Source organism: Gasterosteus aculeatus, chromosome 14 (genome assembly GCF_964276395.1).
Source record: "Gasterosteus aculeatus chromosome 14, fGasAcu3.hap1.1, whole genome shotgun sequence".
NCBI classification, from domain to species: Eukaryota; Metazoa; Chordata; class Actinopteri; order Perciformes; family Gasterosteidae; genus Gasterosteus; species Gasterosteus aculeatus.
The window spans coordinates 6,740,435-6,754,039 of record NC_135702.1 but is presented as its reverse complement, the minus strand read 5'-3'; the positions used below and the strand labels follow the sequence as shown (position 1 = coordinate 6,754,039).

At 43.6% G+C, this 13,605-nt stretch overlaps 3 protein-coding genes across 5 annotated transcripts; 1 reads left to right on the top strand and 2 right to left on the bottom strand.

The window, feature by feature from the left end:
* Positions 1 to 232: 232 nt before the first annotated feature.
* surf2 (surfeit 2) lies at positions 233 to 2,379 on the bottom strand. 3 transcript variants are annotated; one of them, XM_040196880.2, is made up of 6 exons: positions 2,169 to 2,379; positions 1,882 to 2,033; positions 1,614 to 1,717; positions 943 to 1,125; positions 709 to 842; positions 233 to 621 (listed from the first exon to the last, which is right to left on the bottom strand). In XM_040196880.2, exons 1-6 carry the CDS (start codon positions 2,241 to 2,243, stop codon positions 526 to 528), a joined length of 744 nt encoding a protein of 247 aa, XP_040052814.2. In that variant the 5' UTR covers positions 2,244 to 2,379; the 3' UTR covers positions 233 to 525. The 3 variants fall into 3 exon arrangements, with proteins under 3 accessions (XP_040052814.2, XP_040052813.2, XP_077943883.1); XM_040196879.2 differs by having other exon boundaries at positions 1,557 to 1,717; positions 2,169 to 2,304; XM_078087757.1 differs by lacking the exon at positions 2,169 to 2,379 and having other exon boundaries at positions 1,557 to 1,717; positions 1,845 to 1,984.
* Positions 2,380 to 2,690: 311 nt separating this feature from the next.
* On the top strand, positions 2,691 to 4,460 carry bbln (bublin coiled coil protein). Its single transcript, XM_040196881.2, has 2 exons — positions 2,691 to 3,265; positions 3,540 to 4,460. Exons 1-2 carry the CDS (start codon positions 3,187 to 3,189, stop codon positions 3,779 to 3,781), a joined length of 321 nt encoding a protein of 106 aa, XP_040052815.1. The 5' UTR covers positions 2,691 to 3,186; the 3' UTR covers positions 3,782 to 4,460.
* ciz1a (cdkn1a interacting zinc finger protein 1a) lies at positions 4,313 to 13,331 on the bottom strand. Its single transcript, XM_040196874.2, has 16 exons — positions 12,989 to 13,331; positions 12,316 to 12,566; positions 10,979 to 11,106; positions 10,695 to 10,894; positions 9,820 to 9,937; positions 9,579 to 9,666; positions 9,326 to 9,435; positions 9,130 to 9,209; positions 8,790 to 8,981; positions 8,508 to 8,638; positions 8,232 to 8,325; positions 7,987 to 8,100; positions 7,769 to 7,885; positions 7,490 to 7,568; positions 7,246 to 7,367; positions 4,313 to 6,983 (listed from the first exon to the last, which is right to left on the bottom strand). The coding sequence occupies exons 2-16, from the start codon at positions 12,483 to 12,485 to the stop codon at positions 6,477 to 6,479; spliced, it is 2,250 nt and encodes a 749-aa protein (XP_040052808.2). The 5' UTR covers positions 12,486 to 12,566; positions 12,989 to 13,331; the 3' UTR covers positions 4,313 to 6,476.
* Between the last annotated feature and the right edge of the window lie 274 nt (positions 13,332 to 13,605).

Genomic DNA, 13,605 nt, shown 5'->3' with positions numbered 1-13,605 from the left:
ATGACATGTAATGAAGACCCCGGTGCAAAATGTCTAAACCCTATAAGCAAGTATGTGTGCAACAGATGTATGAAAATTAGATGCATGTTAAGCTATATTTCTCTTGACAAATGAATGAAATGATTTTATAAATAGTACTTCAATGTCACATGATGACACAGCTGCTGTTTGTAAAGGTAATTCCTATTTTTTATCAAAGATATATCTATAGTGAAAAAAAACACACACAATGTTTTCCAGTCCAAACAGTTGTATTTTACATCAGCACACCTGGACAAACCATACAACACAACTCATCCAGTGGACACTGCGCCACGTGAATCAGCCTCTTTGGAACTTTGCAGCATCACACCTTGGTAAACAGACCTTTCATATGCTAATAATATGAAAAATCTACTCTGTGTTCAACTGCACAAAAGTTCAGGCCGGCTCAGAGAGGAATACTACTCTACAACCTAGGAGTGCAGAGTCGCTTCCTGACAAATTAACAGTTCCAAAAATACTGCAAGAATGCCGTTGTGCCGGTTATTTTCCATTTGGGACTTTTCCAGATTTCTTGCGCCCTGATTTGTTCTTGTAATTATTATTTCTGAATTTCTTCTGAAAACCACCGCTTTGTACCTGAAAGAGAGAACAGCATTAATGGCAGTCAAGGAAATAGTCTGAACTGATTTCACATGAAAGATGTCATCTCATATTTCCACAGACCTTCTTCCGTTTCTGCAGGCCCTGCGATTCCACCTCCATTTCCTCCTCCTCGTCTGTCTTGAAGTCATCTTCCGCCTCATTATCAACACAATGCGTAGCGTCTTCAGCCTGGTTTTTCAAAGTGAACATAGTCGCTGTAGAAACACACGATGCAGCAAAGTCAGACAGCGGACTCAGGACGGCCCGTCGGACCATAACAGCCATCGTACTAAGTGAGACACTTGGCATACTGACGAGGGTAGAGGTCGCTCATGCTGTCTTCGGAGTCGCTTTGGTCGTCGTCGCTGGATGAGGGTTCCCACGACTTACTCCCTTGATTTGAGGGCCTCTCGCGAGGGTCTTCTCTGGTGCCTTTGGGCCTTTTTTGTTTCAGCGCGGCTGGAACGAACTCAATCCCTTGCTTCACACACTCTTCATCTAGGGCAGGAAGGAGAGGAGACGCGTCACGTCAGCGGTCAGGTTGACGGTGTGAATTTTCCAATATATCAGCGGTGGACATGGACTGTATAGTGACATTACTAATGGAATATTAAAAGAGCTTCTGATCTGGGTGATGTTTATTCCAATTAAAAATATTTGACTGTGTCAGGGTGCAAACATACAGCTTGATGAGGACTGAATATTACATGTCTATCAAGTTAGAATCAAAACTCCACGAGACTATTGTGACTTGATAACTGCTTGGATGACGTGGAGATGGCAGTGCTGTTGTTCTGATTTTGTTCATTTACAGAAATAGGTTTGAAAATCTTGGCCAAGCAAATTATAAACTATGGCATCAACAGATGTACAAGAGATAGCTCTGATTTCCTTCCTGAATGGCGGTGAGCATCACGCAGAGAGCGTACGTGTCTCCTTAGGCGGCGAAGGAAAGTGCAGTGCATGTAGATAAGCGATGCACTGACATTTGCAGAGGGCTTTCTTGAAGCGTTTCCCGTTGACATGCCGCAGGACATGATGTGGCTGCCGGTTGAGGTGTCGGAGGGTCAGTTTACAGAACAACTGCTTACTGGGAAAACAAGACAGGAAGCATCGGATCCGTTACACAATGAAACAAATGCAAAGCAGTGTCGTCATCTGGAGCAATTTCTTAACAATTGCGACTGTGTCAAGTAAGATAAGGAAGGTGTTTTTACGGTGCAAAGGGGAAAAATGTCAGGAATTCCTCCTTACGGCTGTTTACTGCTGGGGACAACATGAGGTTCATACTGGCTGTAGTTGAACTCCGCGGCTGCACTCAGTGTCACATATTTCTTCCCTTTAGTGAAATTCTGCAGCTCCGTCAGGCTGCACGGCATCTCGTGGCCGTTCAGAGTGCATTTTATCTGAAAACCACAAAATAGAGTTTAGCAGACAGCGCAACTGTCGCGGCTCGTGGGGGAAACGCTAGCAGCGCGGCTAGCATAACAACGCGCGACAGTGGGGGGTTTCGCGTAATCGGGCGGATTTAGCTGGCGAACCTTTTTGCTATCTGTAAGCTGGAGAAAAGGGTGGTTGAGGAGAAACGCTCTGAGGTCCGCAGCCAACTCGTCCATGGCGTAGAAACTCTCCGAGGAAGACTTTTCAAAGAGTGTTGATCGGTCCACCCTGACAGGAAATGAGTACACGTGGGTCGTCCACGCTGACTGTGTTACATGATATGTGGCGCCACCCACCGACTACAGTGCGGAAGGTCCGAATTAGGCATTCAGCAATTATCACGCTATCTTTCAAAAAACAAATGGATTCGGGGGTACCGATTTTGCAGTCATTATCCCGGGGAAACTCATTAAATAAAATAAAGCAGCAAAATAGTATTGTTTAACGGAACACATTACATCTGCTGCTTCAGCACAGAGCCGTAACTGAAGTCTATATCTGCCACTATTGTGACAATAAACGGAGTAAGCTCAGGTAACCATGCAGTGTGAACATAACTATTTACTGGCTTATGTCAGGCGCTAGTATGTCAGGCCTCAGCTGACTGAGGTCATCAGACAGCTCGGAATAACAAAGAACGATTGAAGATGGCTCACTCTGTTTGTTGTTCCGGGAAGATTATTTAAGGTGTAGGATTTAAGACATTTGAACTCGGCTAATCATCTCTATTTCTGTACAGAGTGAGTGCTCTTTCTCACTACAACAATATCTTTACCGTGACGTTAAAGTCCCGCCCACAGATTTCCCAGCATTCAACACGTCAGTAAACAAATACCTGACGTTCACCAATGACAACTGTCAAGCTAGCTAGCGCCATCGGAGACTTCCTCTTGGAGTCCGTAGTTATACAAACTATTTAACAATACGTTACATATTTTATATTGAGTTAACGTTAGTTCATCATTTTGCTGAATTTGAACGTTTGCTTGTTAGTTTGCAAATGCTAACTAGCTGGCAACCTAGCTAGCGATAGTCATTTGTTAACATTCGGCAGCTAGTTGTAAGCGTGACACTTTGTTATTAAGTAACGTTAATTAACGTGAAGGATTAAGGTTGATTATGTCTGGACCAAATGGAGATCCAAATATCCCAATTGACGAGGGTATTATCAACGACGAAGATGAATTTGATGACGAAGGTAATGCGCCAATGAGCTTCAACTGGAGATCCCTGTTCAAATCCTCCATTTCTCTAACAGAATAAGGATTTGCTCGGCCAGCAAGCTTCTATTTGATTTCAACGGCCTTAAAAAGCAATATCAGTCCATATTTTGTATTTCTTCAAATTTAAAATGTATTTTTTATGAAGTTTTATAGGGTATTTAAAAATAAACACGCAGTAATTTCTTCACAGGTCAAATCTACTCTGATTTTAAGATGTCTTGATCTGATCTTGGTGCTGCGTATCCACAGAGTACGAATCCATCAACTCCATGCTGGATCAGATTAACTCCTACCTCGATGACCTGGATGATCGCAATGATTCACTTAATGGCAAACTGCAGGAACTAATGGAGTCGAACCAGCAAGCCAGGCTGGAGTTCAAGGCCCAACGGCACAGCTCCCAGACCCAGGAAGAGCAACGTCCTGCAGACGGGGATCCCTCCTTGGGCGTCAAGGAAGACGTGAATAACGAAAATGAGGATTCCAAATGAGTGATCGAAATATTTAGTAAACTCCTCACTCTTGTGTCGGACTAAATGACCCTTAATCTGCAAGGTTCCACCCTATCGGATTCTTTATTTTCTACAAACGGCAGATGTGACATTTTGCTTCTCAATCACCTCAACGTGGTTTTCTTTGTTGAGCTGTGAAATGCTGATGTTGGGTTCAGATTGTTTGACTTCTAGCAGCCAAATTGCACGCCGTAGTGACCTGTGACTGTCACGGTGTGTTTGTGTTGATGGTCATATCTGAGAAGCTGATTATGTCACTTGACAGTAACTTGACATTCCTCGAGAGTTCATCCTGATCTCAAGCATTTGTCTTTTTGACCAAATAGGGGTCATAGTTAAACTTCTTTGAATTGTGCAGATCCATTTGGTGTACGTGTGTTGCTTTGTGATAGCTTATCTCTGTTCCTCTTTGATTTATCCCAAAAAGTAATGATGTATAATAATGTATTAACCTGCTATGGCTGTGAATGAGCTCATGTGTAACTCAAATGATAGTCACAAAGTCAAGTGTGGGAATTGTCAGACATTTTAATATAAATTAAAATGATACCCTCGAAAACAGAAAACCAAAATACATACAACTTCCAGCAGTTAGAAAACCACACCTGTTTGTTCATCTCAATTTAGTCATTAGCTGAATAAAAATACAACAAACTTACAGCGGAGTTTGAATGATCCTTTACATGCCCTTGTTTTTCTCTCCCTTCTGTTCTCAAAGCAGTTTCATGTTTTGTTGCTTCAGCCAGAACACGATGCAGAACTAACCATGTGACAGTCACCACTATGACTACAAGAGCTTCTACATGCGTCATACAACCACAGATTGTGGTTTAAAACATCCTCCAATGTGTCCAGCAAAGCACAATAGTCTTGAATCTTTGTCTGCTGAAATAAAGGAACTATAAATATACATTTGTAGAATCTACCAAATGGGACTGCTAGTCAAAATTAGAAATTTACGGTTTGCAAGGAGTTCCAAACACGGCACAGTTTCTCATCCTCTCATGACGTCAACTGTGATCCCATCTATCCAGTGTATAAAGCCAACAAAACATTAAGAAAAGAAAAGCAATGCAAAAAAACAAGCATCTACTAATAACTGCATTATCGTTCAATGGAAACGAAATGAACCTTTTCAGTCTAACAAGCTCTTCAAATGTCAAAATAAGAAAAATGCACACGATGCAGTTTTGTCCATGAATACGAGGGTTTCTTTTTTTTTACGCAGATGTGAAATGTTTTTTCCGACAAGTTGCTCGAGTTCAGCTCCTACAGAACGTTATGAATCCCAATACATAAAAAAATTTAATTAAAATGAAATTAAAACTGATCCAGTTGCTGATCCCATTTTAGTGAGAAGGACACAGCTGCTTAGAACTACTTGGCGTGGACCTGATCATCAACTGGAACTCAAAAAAAAGAAACCGGTAATGAGACTTTCATCCATTCCAACACTCCTTAAACCACTCGCTCTAATCCTTCAAATCGGTTAAATTCTACATGTCAGCTCGCTAAAAGCATGTGCTAAGTTGTAAGAGATGTTGAAACTGTCTCCGCTTGAAGGTTGTATTCGTTATTTATCTAGCGAGACAAATCGGACAATCAACATTGTGATAATCGAGGATACCAGGGTGGGAAATTCACTTTTCGGTATGAAAGTTTCACAGACCGGTAAACAGAAGATCCAGACCCTTCTTTCTCCTCTTAAACCCAGCTTCATTTAAAAAGCCTGGACGCCATTCCTTTAAGGGACAAAAGCAATTCCAGCTATTTAAAAGGGCACAAGTATAATGGAGTTGAAAGACAAATATAACATAACCTGATTTTTTAAATATGGTCGAGGTAACCTAATAAATGAAATGGATTATTATATCGTTTTCCTTATCATTTTTAGAAAACTCACGTAATACTACTTGTTAAATAATGTATAAATTAAATTTAGCTTCCCAATCCCATTCTAATGGAGCTCAGTATTATTCTGATGGTGTACCGCTTTTTCCAAATACAATACAAACAAGTCTAGAGCGATGCCGGCAGCTCTGAGAGGACAACTCCAGCACAGTGGTGCTTTGGGACAAATCCTCAAGCCAACAAGCCGACATGCTCACAATGACTATGGAAATTCCAATTTCCATCCGGATTGGCACATGAGTGTGTGTGTGTGTGCGCCAAGTCACTGGGCAATTCATCCAGTGGTTGTTACCTAGAGCGCCAAGAAGCCTTGATGGCCCAAAAGTAATTTTTATCTGCCATTTGTGTATTTTCACATTAATGTATTTCTTTAATTGAATGAAAGGAAAAGGGTTTGTTCTGAGCTACGTGTGCTTACGTTGTAATGATCGCATTTTGATCGCTGTAATCTAAAGTGGAGGCTAGAGATGATTCGATGGGAGCCAACATAAACATACGTTCCCACCAGTCACTGATTTAACATGTATGCGATAGCGTCAGGTGCTAATTTCCCACCCTGGGAGAGCATCAAATAAGAGGTCTTGTTTACACTGTGAAGTACCAGCACTCCTCCTATTTCTTGTTTTGTGCTTGATTCAGACTTTCCAACATGGAGAGGCAGGTCTGTTCACTTCTTCGTCTCGGTTTTGACGAATGCACCTCTTCAAATACTGACCCGTCTGGTCCTAGAGGTTTCCTCTCCTTCCCACATCTTATTTTTGACTCAACGTCTGTTTCCGGCCCTCCCTGACCTGCGTTTGGATGTTGTTTTTGCCTTCTTTTTCCGTGGGACAGCTGCTTTCCCCTTCTCCTCCTCTGCATGAGCTTCCTCCTCTACATCAGCTGCTGCCGTTGACTCCGCCTCCTCTGTGCTACCGGCAGACGGCTCAGCTGGACTCTCCAGAGCCGCGGAGGCCGGGGACGTGCGCTCTTTCTCCTTGATATGGAGGCAGAGCTCCTGGTCCGTGTCGCCCGCGTCCCGGGTGTTTTGGTCAGGTTCAGCCGCTTCCTCCTGTGGCTGGCTTTCGGTCTCCGTGTTCACTGCGCTCAGCGCAACGATAGGATCCATGGAGTTCAGGTCCGTCCCTAAACCAGTGTCATCGGAGTGGGAGTTTTCAGCAGAACAGTCAGCGGTGGTTCCTGTTAGGGGCCGGAGGCGCTCTGTAGCTAGGGGAGACTCTCTGGAAGGTTCAACGGCTGCACTCTTTTGACTCCGCAAGTCTCTGTACTTCTGAGAAGAGAATCCATACACAAACAATGGAAATTTGATATTTTGTAATATTCAATCCCTCAAGGAGAACTCTCATTGAAGCCCCTCAATCTTACACGCGAGTTAATGCACACCAGCTAATTCTTGGATTGTAGCTGTGATGATAGAATGAATGAAACTAATTACTTAACACAAACAGCGTAACACAAATAGTAATAATATACTCAAAAGTAAAACATGAGTCATTTAATAAACAAGGCAAGAGAAGTCATCAAACACCAACCTTGAGGTTCTCAAAGTGCTTCATTGTTTTGCAGTGGCCGTGTAGGGCAGAAGATTCAAAGTGATAAAACTTGTTGCAGAGTCTGCAGATAAAACCTGCGACTGGTACTAAAAAACCGGACCCTGCGGTAAAGGGAACGCAAGAAAAGTCGTCACTTCAATGTCAGCACTTTACCCAAACCAACGAGGATAAGCAGAGACGACCACACAAAATATTCAACCCCCTGGAGTTTGTGATCACTCACCGTAGACGGTGTTAGAGTCGTACTCCTCATCGCTGGCCATGTCCTTTGAAGTCACTTCTTTGTGGCAGGACCAGTCATCCTGCACCAAGTCACCAGAGACACAGTGAACAACTGCACCACGACAGAATGCACCAGCCAGGAGTACCAGTAGGGTTAATCTCACATCTTATCCAAAAGTGAGGTTGAACTCAGTAAGATCTCGGGACGTTGAGCTCACTGGCGTACATCCTCCCAAACGTCTCATTGGAGGGAATTACAAAACGAGTGTATGCAAATCACCTGTTCATTTGGTCGTTCCTCCTCCATCTCACTGAACTCCGACTCCTCCAATGTGAAGCCCTCTGCGTCCGGCGTGCTCAGCTTGCCTAAGGCCCCGCAGTCGTCCTGTTCCCCGAGCTATTCAACAGCAGCACGCTCCGTGTGAATATTTGATTCCCTCTTGACTTAAGGGAGTAATAATTGCTTGTCATGTATTTATAGTCATGTTTTTAAATCACCTTCTCCACCTTCTGCCTGTGCTCCTGGGACTGCAAGTGCTCCGCAAAGATCTGGGAGGTCCTGAAGTGTTTCTTGCAGACCGTGCAGGAGGACATGGCTGTTCTGCTGGCGAGCTGAGCAGAGAAGAAGAGACACCGGATCATTGTGGATTATTCAGATGTTACAAAAAGCATTGAAACACTTTTTCAACTCAACATTTACGTTTGCATGGAATTGCACTAGTCTATAAAGTGAGTGGCTTTACTTTGTGCTCCTCGGTGTGACGGTGGTCTGTGATGCTACAGGTGAAGTGGGTGTGACAGGTGGGACACCAGAGCTTTGAGTCTTCCCTCTTTACGCTGCAGAAAACACACACATCAGTTACAATCATTATTGCATGGATAATTTACTCCTTTTAAAAGCCATTCCTCAAAAAGATAAAAAAGGGTTTAATTATCTCTAACCGTCCAAACTCGATATTGATTAAGAATATAAAACAAAAAAACAAAGCGAAAGCATATTTGTAGGTTTCAAAACGTACCCGTCTTTGTTTGCTTCCTGTAGAGACTCCTGCACTCTTGGCAGCAGGGTGACCAGACAAGCGTTGCTCATGTGTTGGATCTCCATCATCCTCTGCTGGTGGGAAACACTGTTCATATGATTCCTGAAGTTCTGAAGAAAAACAAAAAACAAGACTGAAGAGAAGAGTTGAATAAATTTGCCAGAATTCTTTCTTTTTTATCGGCGATTTATCTCCGCAAAAAGAAATACCCAATTCTACCATTTCCTTACGTATCTTAACGAGTGTGCACATTTAACCTACTTGCTGGTTGTAGCAGGTAATGCTACAGAGATAGCAGTAAAACTTGTTGCCCTCCACTACGCCCTCCTCTTCGCCCTCCTGGTTCTCGGGTGAGGCCTTGCCGTGTGGCATCTCCTCCGGGAGTAGATCAACCTGCTGGTCATCTTCACTCGGCTTGCCAGACGGGGACGGTGCCAACAAGCAGCTGTGCGCCTACAGAGAGGTCGCAAACCAGAACTTAATCCAGTGTCATGAGATAAATAAACCGAGATAGGAAGAATAGAACCTTTATACAGGAGGTTGACAAATGCTGGCAACCAGCTTTGGGCCCAAAATGACATCTCAAATAGTTTCCTCTTACATCAGCAGCTACGCTCTTCTCCAGCGCCACAACCACATCCGATGCCCTCGTGGAGCCTCCTTCTTCCAGAACGAGGGAGTCTGGGTAAAGAAGAGAGGTGACCAAACACACCGTTTATGGAGAGTTTTCATCATAACTGACCTAAACTACAATAAAAAGTATTTCAAACATTCTACTTTGGGTTTCTGTGTCTTACCGTCAGGCTGGCTGTCCTCTGGGTTGTTGGACTCTAAAGACAGAACTTCCCCGTCAGTATCTGCAATGGGGAGAGACTCAACAACACATTGGTCTTTGGGTTCCTCTGACCTGAGAGAAACAGCCAGAGTAAAAGAACAAATAGATGTAAGTTTTCGGTTTGATTCTTTTGCTACTTCCATTGACAAGACGGTGGACACTCATGATTTTCCCAGCACAAATACATTTCCAGTAATAGAAATTGTTTTGCCTACCCATCTGTCCTCAGCCTCTTCACTTCAGGTTCTTCAAGCTGTTCCTCAGAGGGCTGTGTGGGTTCATCCACTCCTCCCACAGCACCATCTGTAGGTTGAAAAGATTTTTATTTAGAAGAAAAATAAGTTGGAAACACACAGCAGGAATAACAAATGTCAACCATCGATCGGCTCCAATTCGAGATACAACAGGCGCTGCATCACCGGCGGCCATAAGCAGCTGGTCAGCTTGGAGCGCTACCTGTGTCGGTTTTGTCAGAAGCTTCATTGGTGCCGCCGGCTGCTGGTTGATCGTCTGTGCTCCCTGAAGCCATGTGGTCGCTGTCTCTCTTCCTGTCGGGCTGGCGAGCTGCGGCGTCCTACACAAGAAGGACAGCAGGATTACTGATATACATCAAAGTCTGAGAGGAAGATGAAGACTAAAAAAGGGAATTTAACAAAAGCACCATTTAGACATAATGAGCTTGATATAATTGATTTTTAATGTGCGCCGAAGGCTGTGTTGACAAATAACTAATGATAGCCCCTGTAATTCAATAATGTTGTTAGATTTAATGACAACTGTTACAATGATATGAAAGCATGGTCAACTTGTTGAAGACTGGGTCCTAACCATTTGTACTATCAAAACAATATGGATCTTTTCCATTAAGCCAGAAAATATAAAGGTTTAGACACATTAATATTTTGAATTGAATCCAGCCCCCCGCGGCGCTGTACAAAGGACAAGCGGCTTTGACGATAACTGACTGATTATATTTTAATTTACAATAAACCCACGGTCAACTGGTTTACTTATTGATAAATCTTTTCTGCTCTATATTATTGTATTTGGTTCATATTGGCCTTCGCTACAATGAAATGATATGCTGACATTTTATAATTGCCAATGGTTTGATGCTTGTTGTTCTCTCATCTACACTAGTTTTTCTTTGAGTGGACCATATTGAAATCACCTTATATTGCGATGAGGTCATTTCCACTGATTCTGATCTAGTCAATCGAACCTGCTGCATTTGTCCACTGTGCAAATATGGTGTACGTTAATAGCTTGACAGAAAGTAACCCACAAAGTGATTGTAATCAATGTAATGTAGTAGTGGCTGTTGTAATTACAGCAGAAGTGATGGAAGAAGCCGCTGCGGTGTTGTTGTAGTAGCGAGCATGCGGGTGGAACTGCCGACCGGCTGGGTATCCCATCATGGGGGACTTGATGGCCATTCCCATGGGAACCGGCCCGAGCAGAGAGGACCTGGACCCAGCGGTGAAGAACTGACGGAACTGCTGTCCACCCATCCTGAAGCCCCGCATGTTACCTGGATTGAAGCAAAGCGTGGAACAAAATAAGCAAAGAAAACATCATAACCCTGTGTGTGTGTTCACTATAGTCCGAACCATACCCTGCATCTGTTGCATCAGTAGGGCCCCCTGCAGCATGGGATTGGGGGCAATAAGGGTAGTCTGGGTTGCCTGGCACAGGTTGACCATCCTGGGCGGAGGAGCTCCCTGGGAACCAACAGGAATAGATCTGCACAACAAATAAACAAGTGTAAATCATCTGGCCGGGGACAGCAGATGGATATTAGCCTCTCTGGCTAACTTACAGTAGAACTGTTGGTGTGCACTGCCCCTGCAAAATAAATTCATAAATAAAATAAAATGGAGCAGCGCTTTGGGTAAAATCATCTTACTAACCGGGATTTTTATTTGACACATCTGTACCATTTTTAGATCAGCTGAAATCCTGACGCAGAAAATACAAAGTGAAAAGCCAAATGACTTGATGACATGTGCGGACACAGGTTTTCTTAAACACAAGCAGTCCGGGTTATTTTTCCTTATTATAGTGATAACTGTGTTACAGCTCTGACATGGATTATCCTTTATCAGAGGTTCTTTTCCTTCCATATTTTTTAAAGAACGTAATAGTGCATTACTCAATGACCTTTAAACGGCAAGTGTTTAGAAATCAATGGTCGTACAATCTCAAGCATGACCCGATATAATCACATGCTAAATCAATTAAACAACCGTCCGAACAATAAAATCTTTGTCACAAGGCAAAGGTCAAAAATCAAAAAAGGGGTTTCATCAAATGACAGCAAGGGAATATGTCCAAAACAACAGGTACGATATGGAGGGCTAGTCTGATAAAGCTACACGGCCTGTCCCTTTGGCCCTCAGGAATCAGGAAACATGTATTGCCATAATATGTCGGACATACAAGGAATTTGACTTGGCGGTTGGTGCGTAACAGCAGACAGTACGACAATGGAAGGTCCACAAACAGGTTTTGTCCGGGGTGAGAGGGGTCGGCTACGATCTTTTTAGATCGGACAAACGAGAGCCCTGTATTGTCTGACCGCTCTTAACATGGATTACAGATCGAGGAAACAAAGATGACAGGTTTAGACACAGAGTTTTACTAGAACTAAAAAGGACTGGCCAGTAGTCTTCCTATGAAGTTGCAGTAGCCGGATGTTTTTATAAAGCATACACAAAACATCGCTTGACAACCAAACAGAGGACCTGTGCGATGTTACGTTTGGAGTTGTCTTCCGTCAAAGTAACACACTAAATGTGTTCAAAGTCATCCCAGGTGCTGAGGGTGCTAACAAACAGATCATCCACCGAGACAATAACAACAAATCGTCGCACGCTCATCCGCCGCCGGCCACGAACGTCTCCCCCCATGGAGGCCCATGTCTAATCCCCGGTCTCGAGTTAATGTGCTTACCGCTGTCCCTGGTGGTGGTGATGGCCGACATGGTGCCCCGGAGGCGGCTGGGGAGGAGGAGGCGGAGGCTGCTGCTGGAAAAGTTGTTGTAGCTGCCGCAGGTGCTGGTGAAACTGTTGCTGCTGCTGTTGCTGCTGCTGCTGCTGATGATGGATGTGCGGATTGAACATCACGGGCTTTAAATTCCCTCCGTTACACCGCGGGGAAACGCAGCGGCAAACGCCTTGACGCCCCTTTCAAGTTAAATTAATCTGAATGGAAGGGAACAAAAAGGTGTATCACAATGGGCCCCGATGTCTCTGTTTGCAAAGACACGCTCGATAACAATGCGCATCTGCAAAGACAACAGGTCGCCCTCGTATTTCGTGATGCTAACTGACGTTAGCTAGCGCTAGCAAGTGCGCTAACAACAATTTACTTTTTTGGTATTTTCTCAATTGAGTTTTTTGTACCCATAACCAACTCTTTAGAGAGACCGGCATGCTGTTTCAAAACAAACGCCATGGAAATATTGTGACAGAAAAAGAACAATCTACACCTGCTCCAAAAAGAAATGAGCTAACGTTACATTTGTCTCCGCTCACACAACAAGTTAGCTTAGCAACACATCGAACTAGCTAGCTAAGTCGCACATAAACCAGCTGCGCTTCCTCGGGTACTTTCTACACTTTACCGTAGCCACGCAGGTCACGACTTCCTTCGCCGAGTTATGTGGCAATCCGTGAGCAATTAGCCGACTGAAAACACAGCGCAAGGTTGAATACGTCCTCTCTGTCCCGAGTGCAACTCGCATAAAACAGAAACCCCCAACCAGCGTTTCCAGTGTAGGAAAGTTATTGCACTCTGTCGCCTCCCCGTGGTTGTCCGGAGAACTGAACAAAATGGATGTCTGCCTAATAAATGTAGCTTTTAATGTATTATCTATATTTTAAACGGCCGGATTTTAGTTCTCAAACCCAAATGGCCTCGTAAATTTTATACAAAATGTAGTATTTTAGGGTTCTGCGTTATAACACATATGTTCGATACATAGTTATATATGAATTTACATCTATATAGATAGATAGATGGATCGATGTGTAGATGTATGGATGGACGAGTGGATGGATAGATCCACGCATATGCTTGTTGTGCATTATAAAAACAAACACACAAGACGCTGTATAGCGCCGTCTAGCCTCAGTTGTTGGCGCTCACAGTTTCAGCACCATGGACAGATCTGCTCCTATTTCCCGGTCTCCATTCACCTCCCTAAATCGACCAAAATTTGTTTTGAATTAAAGACTCTCG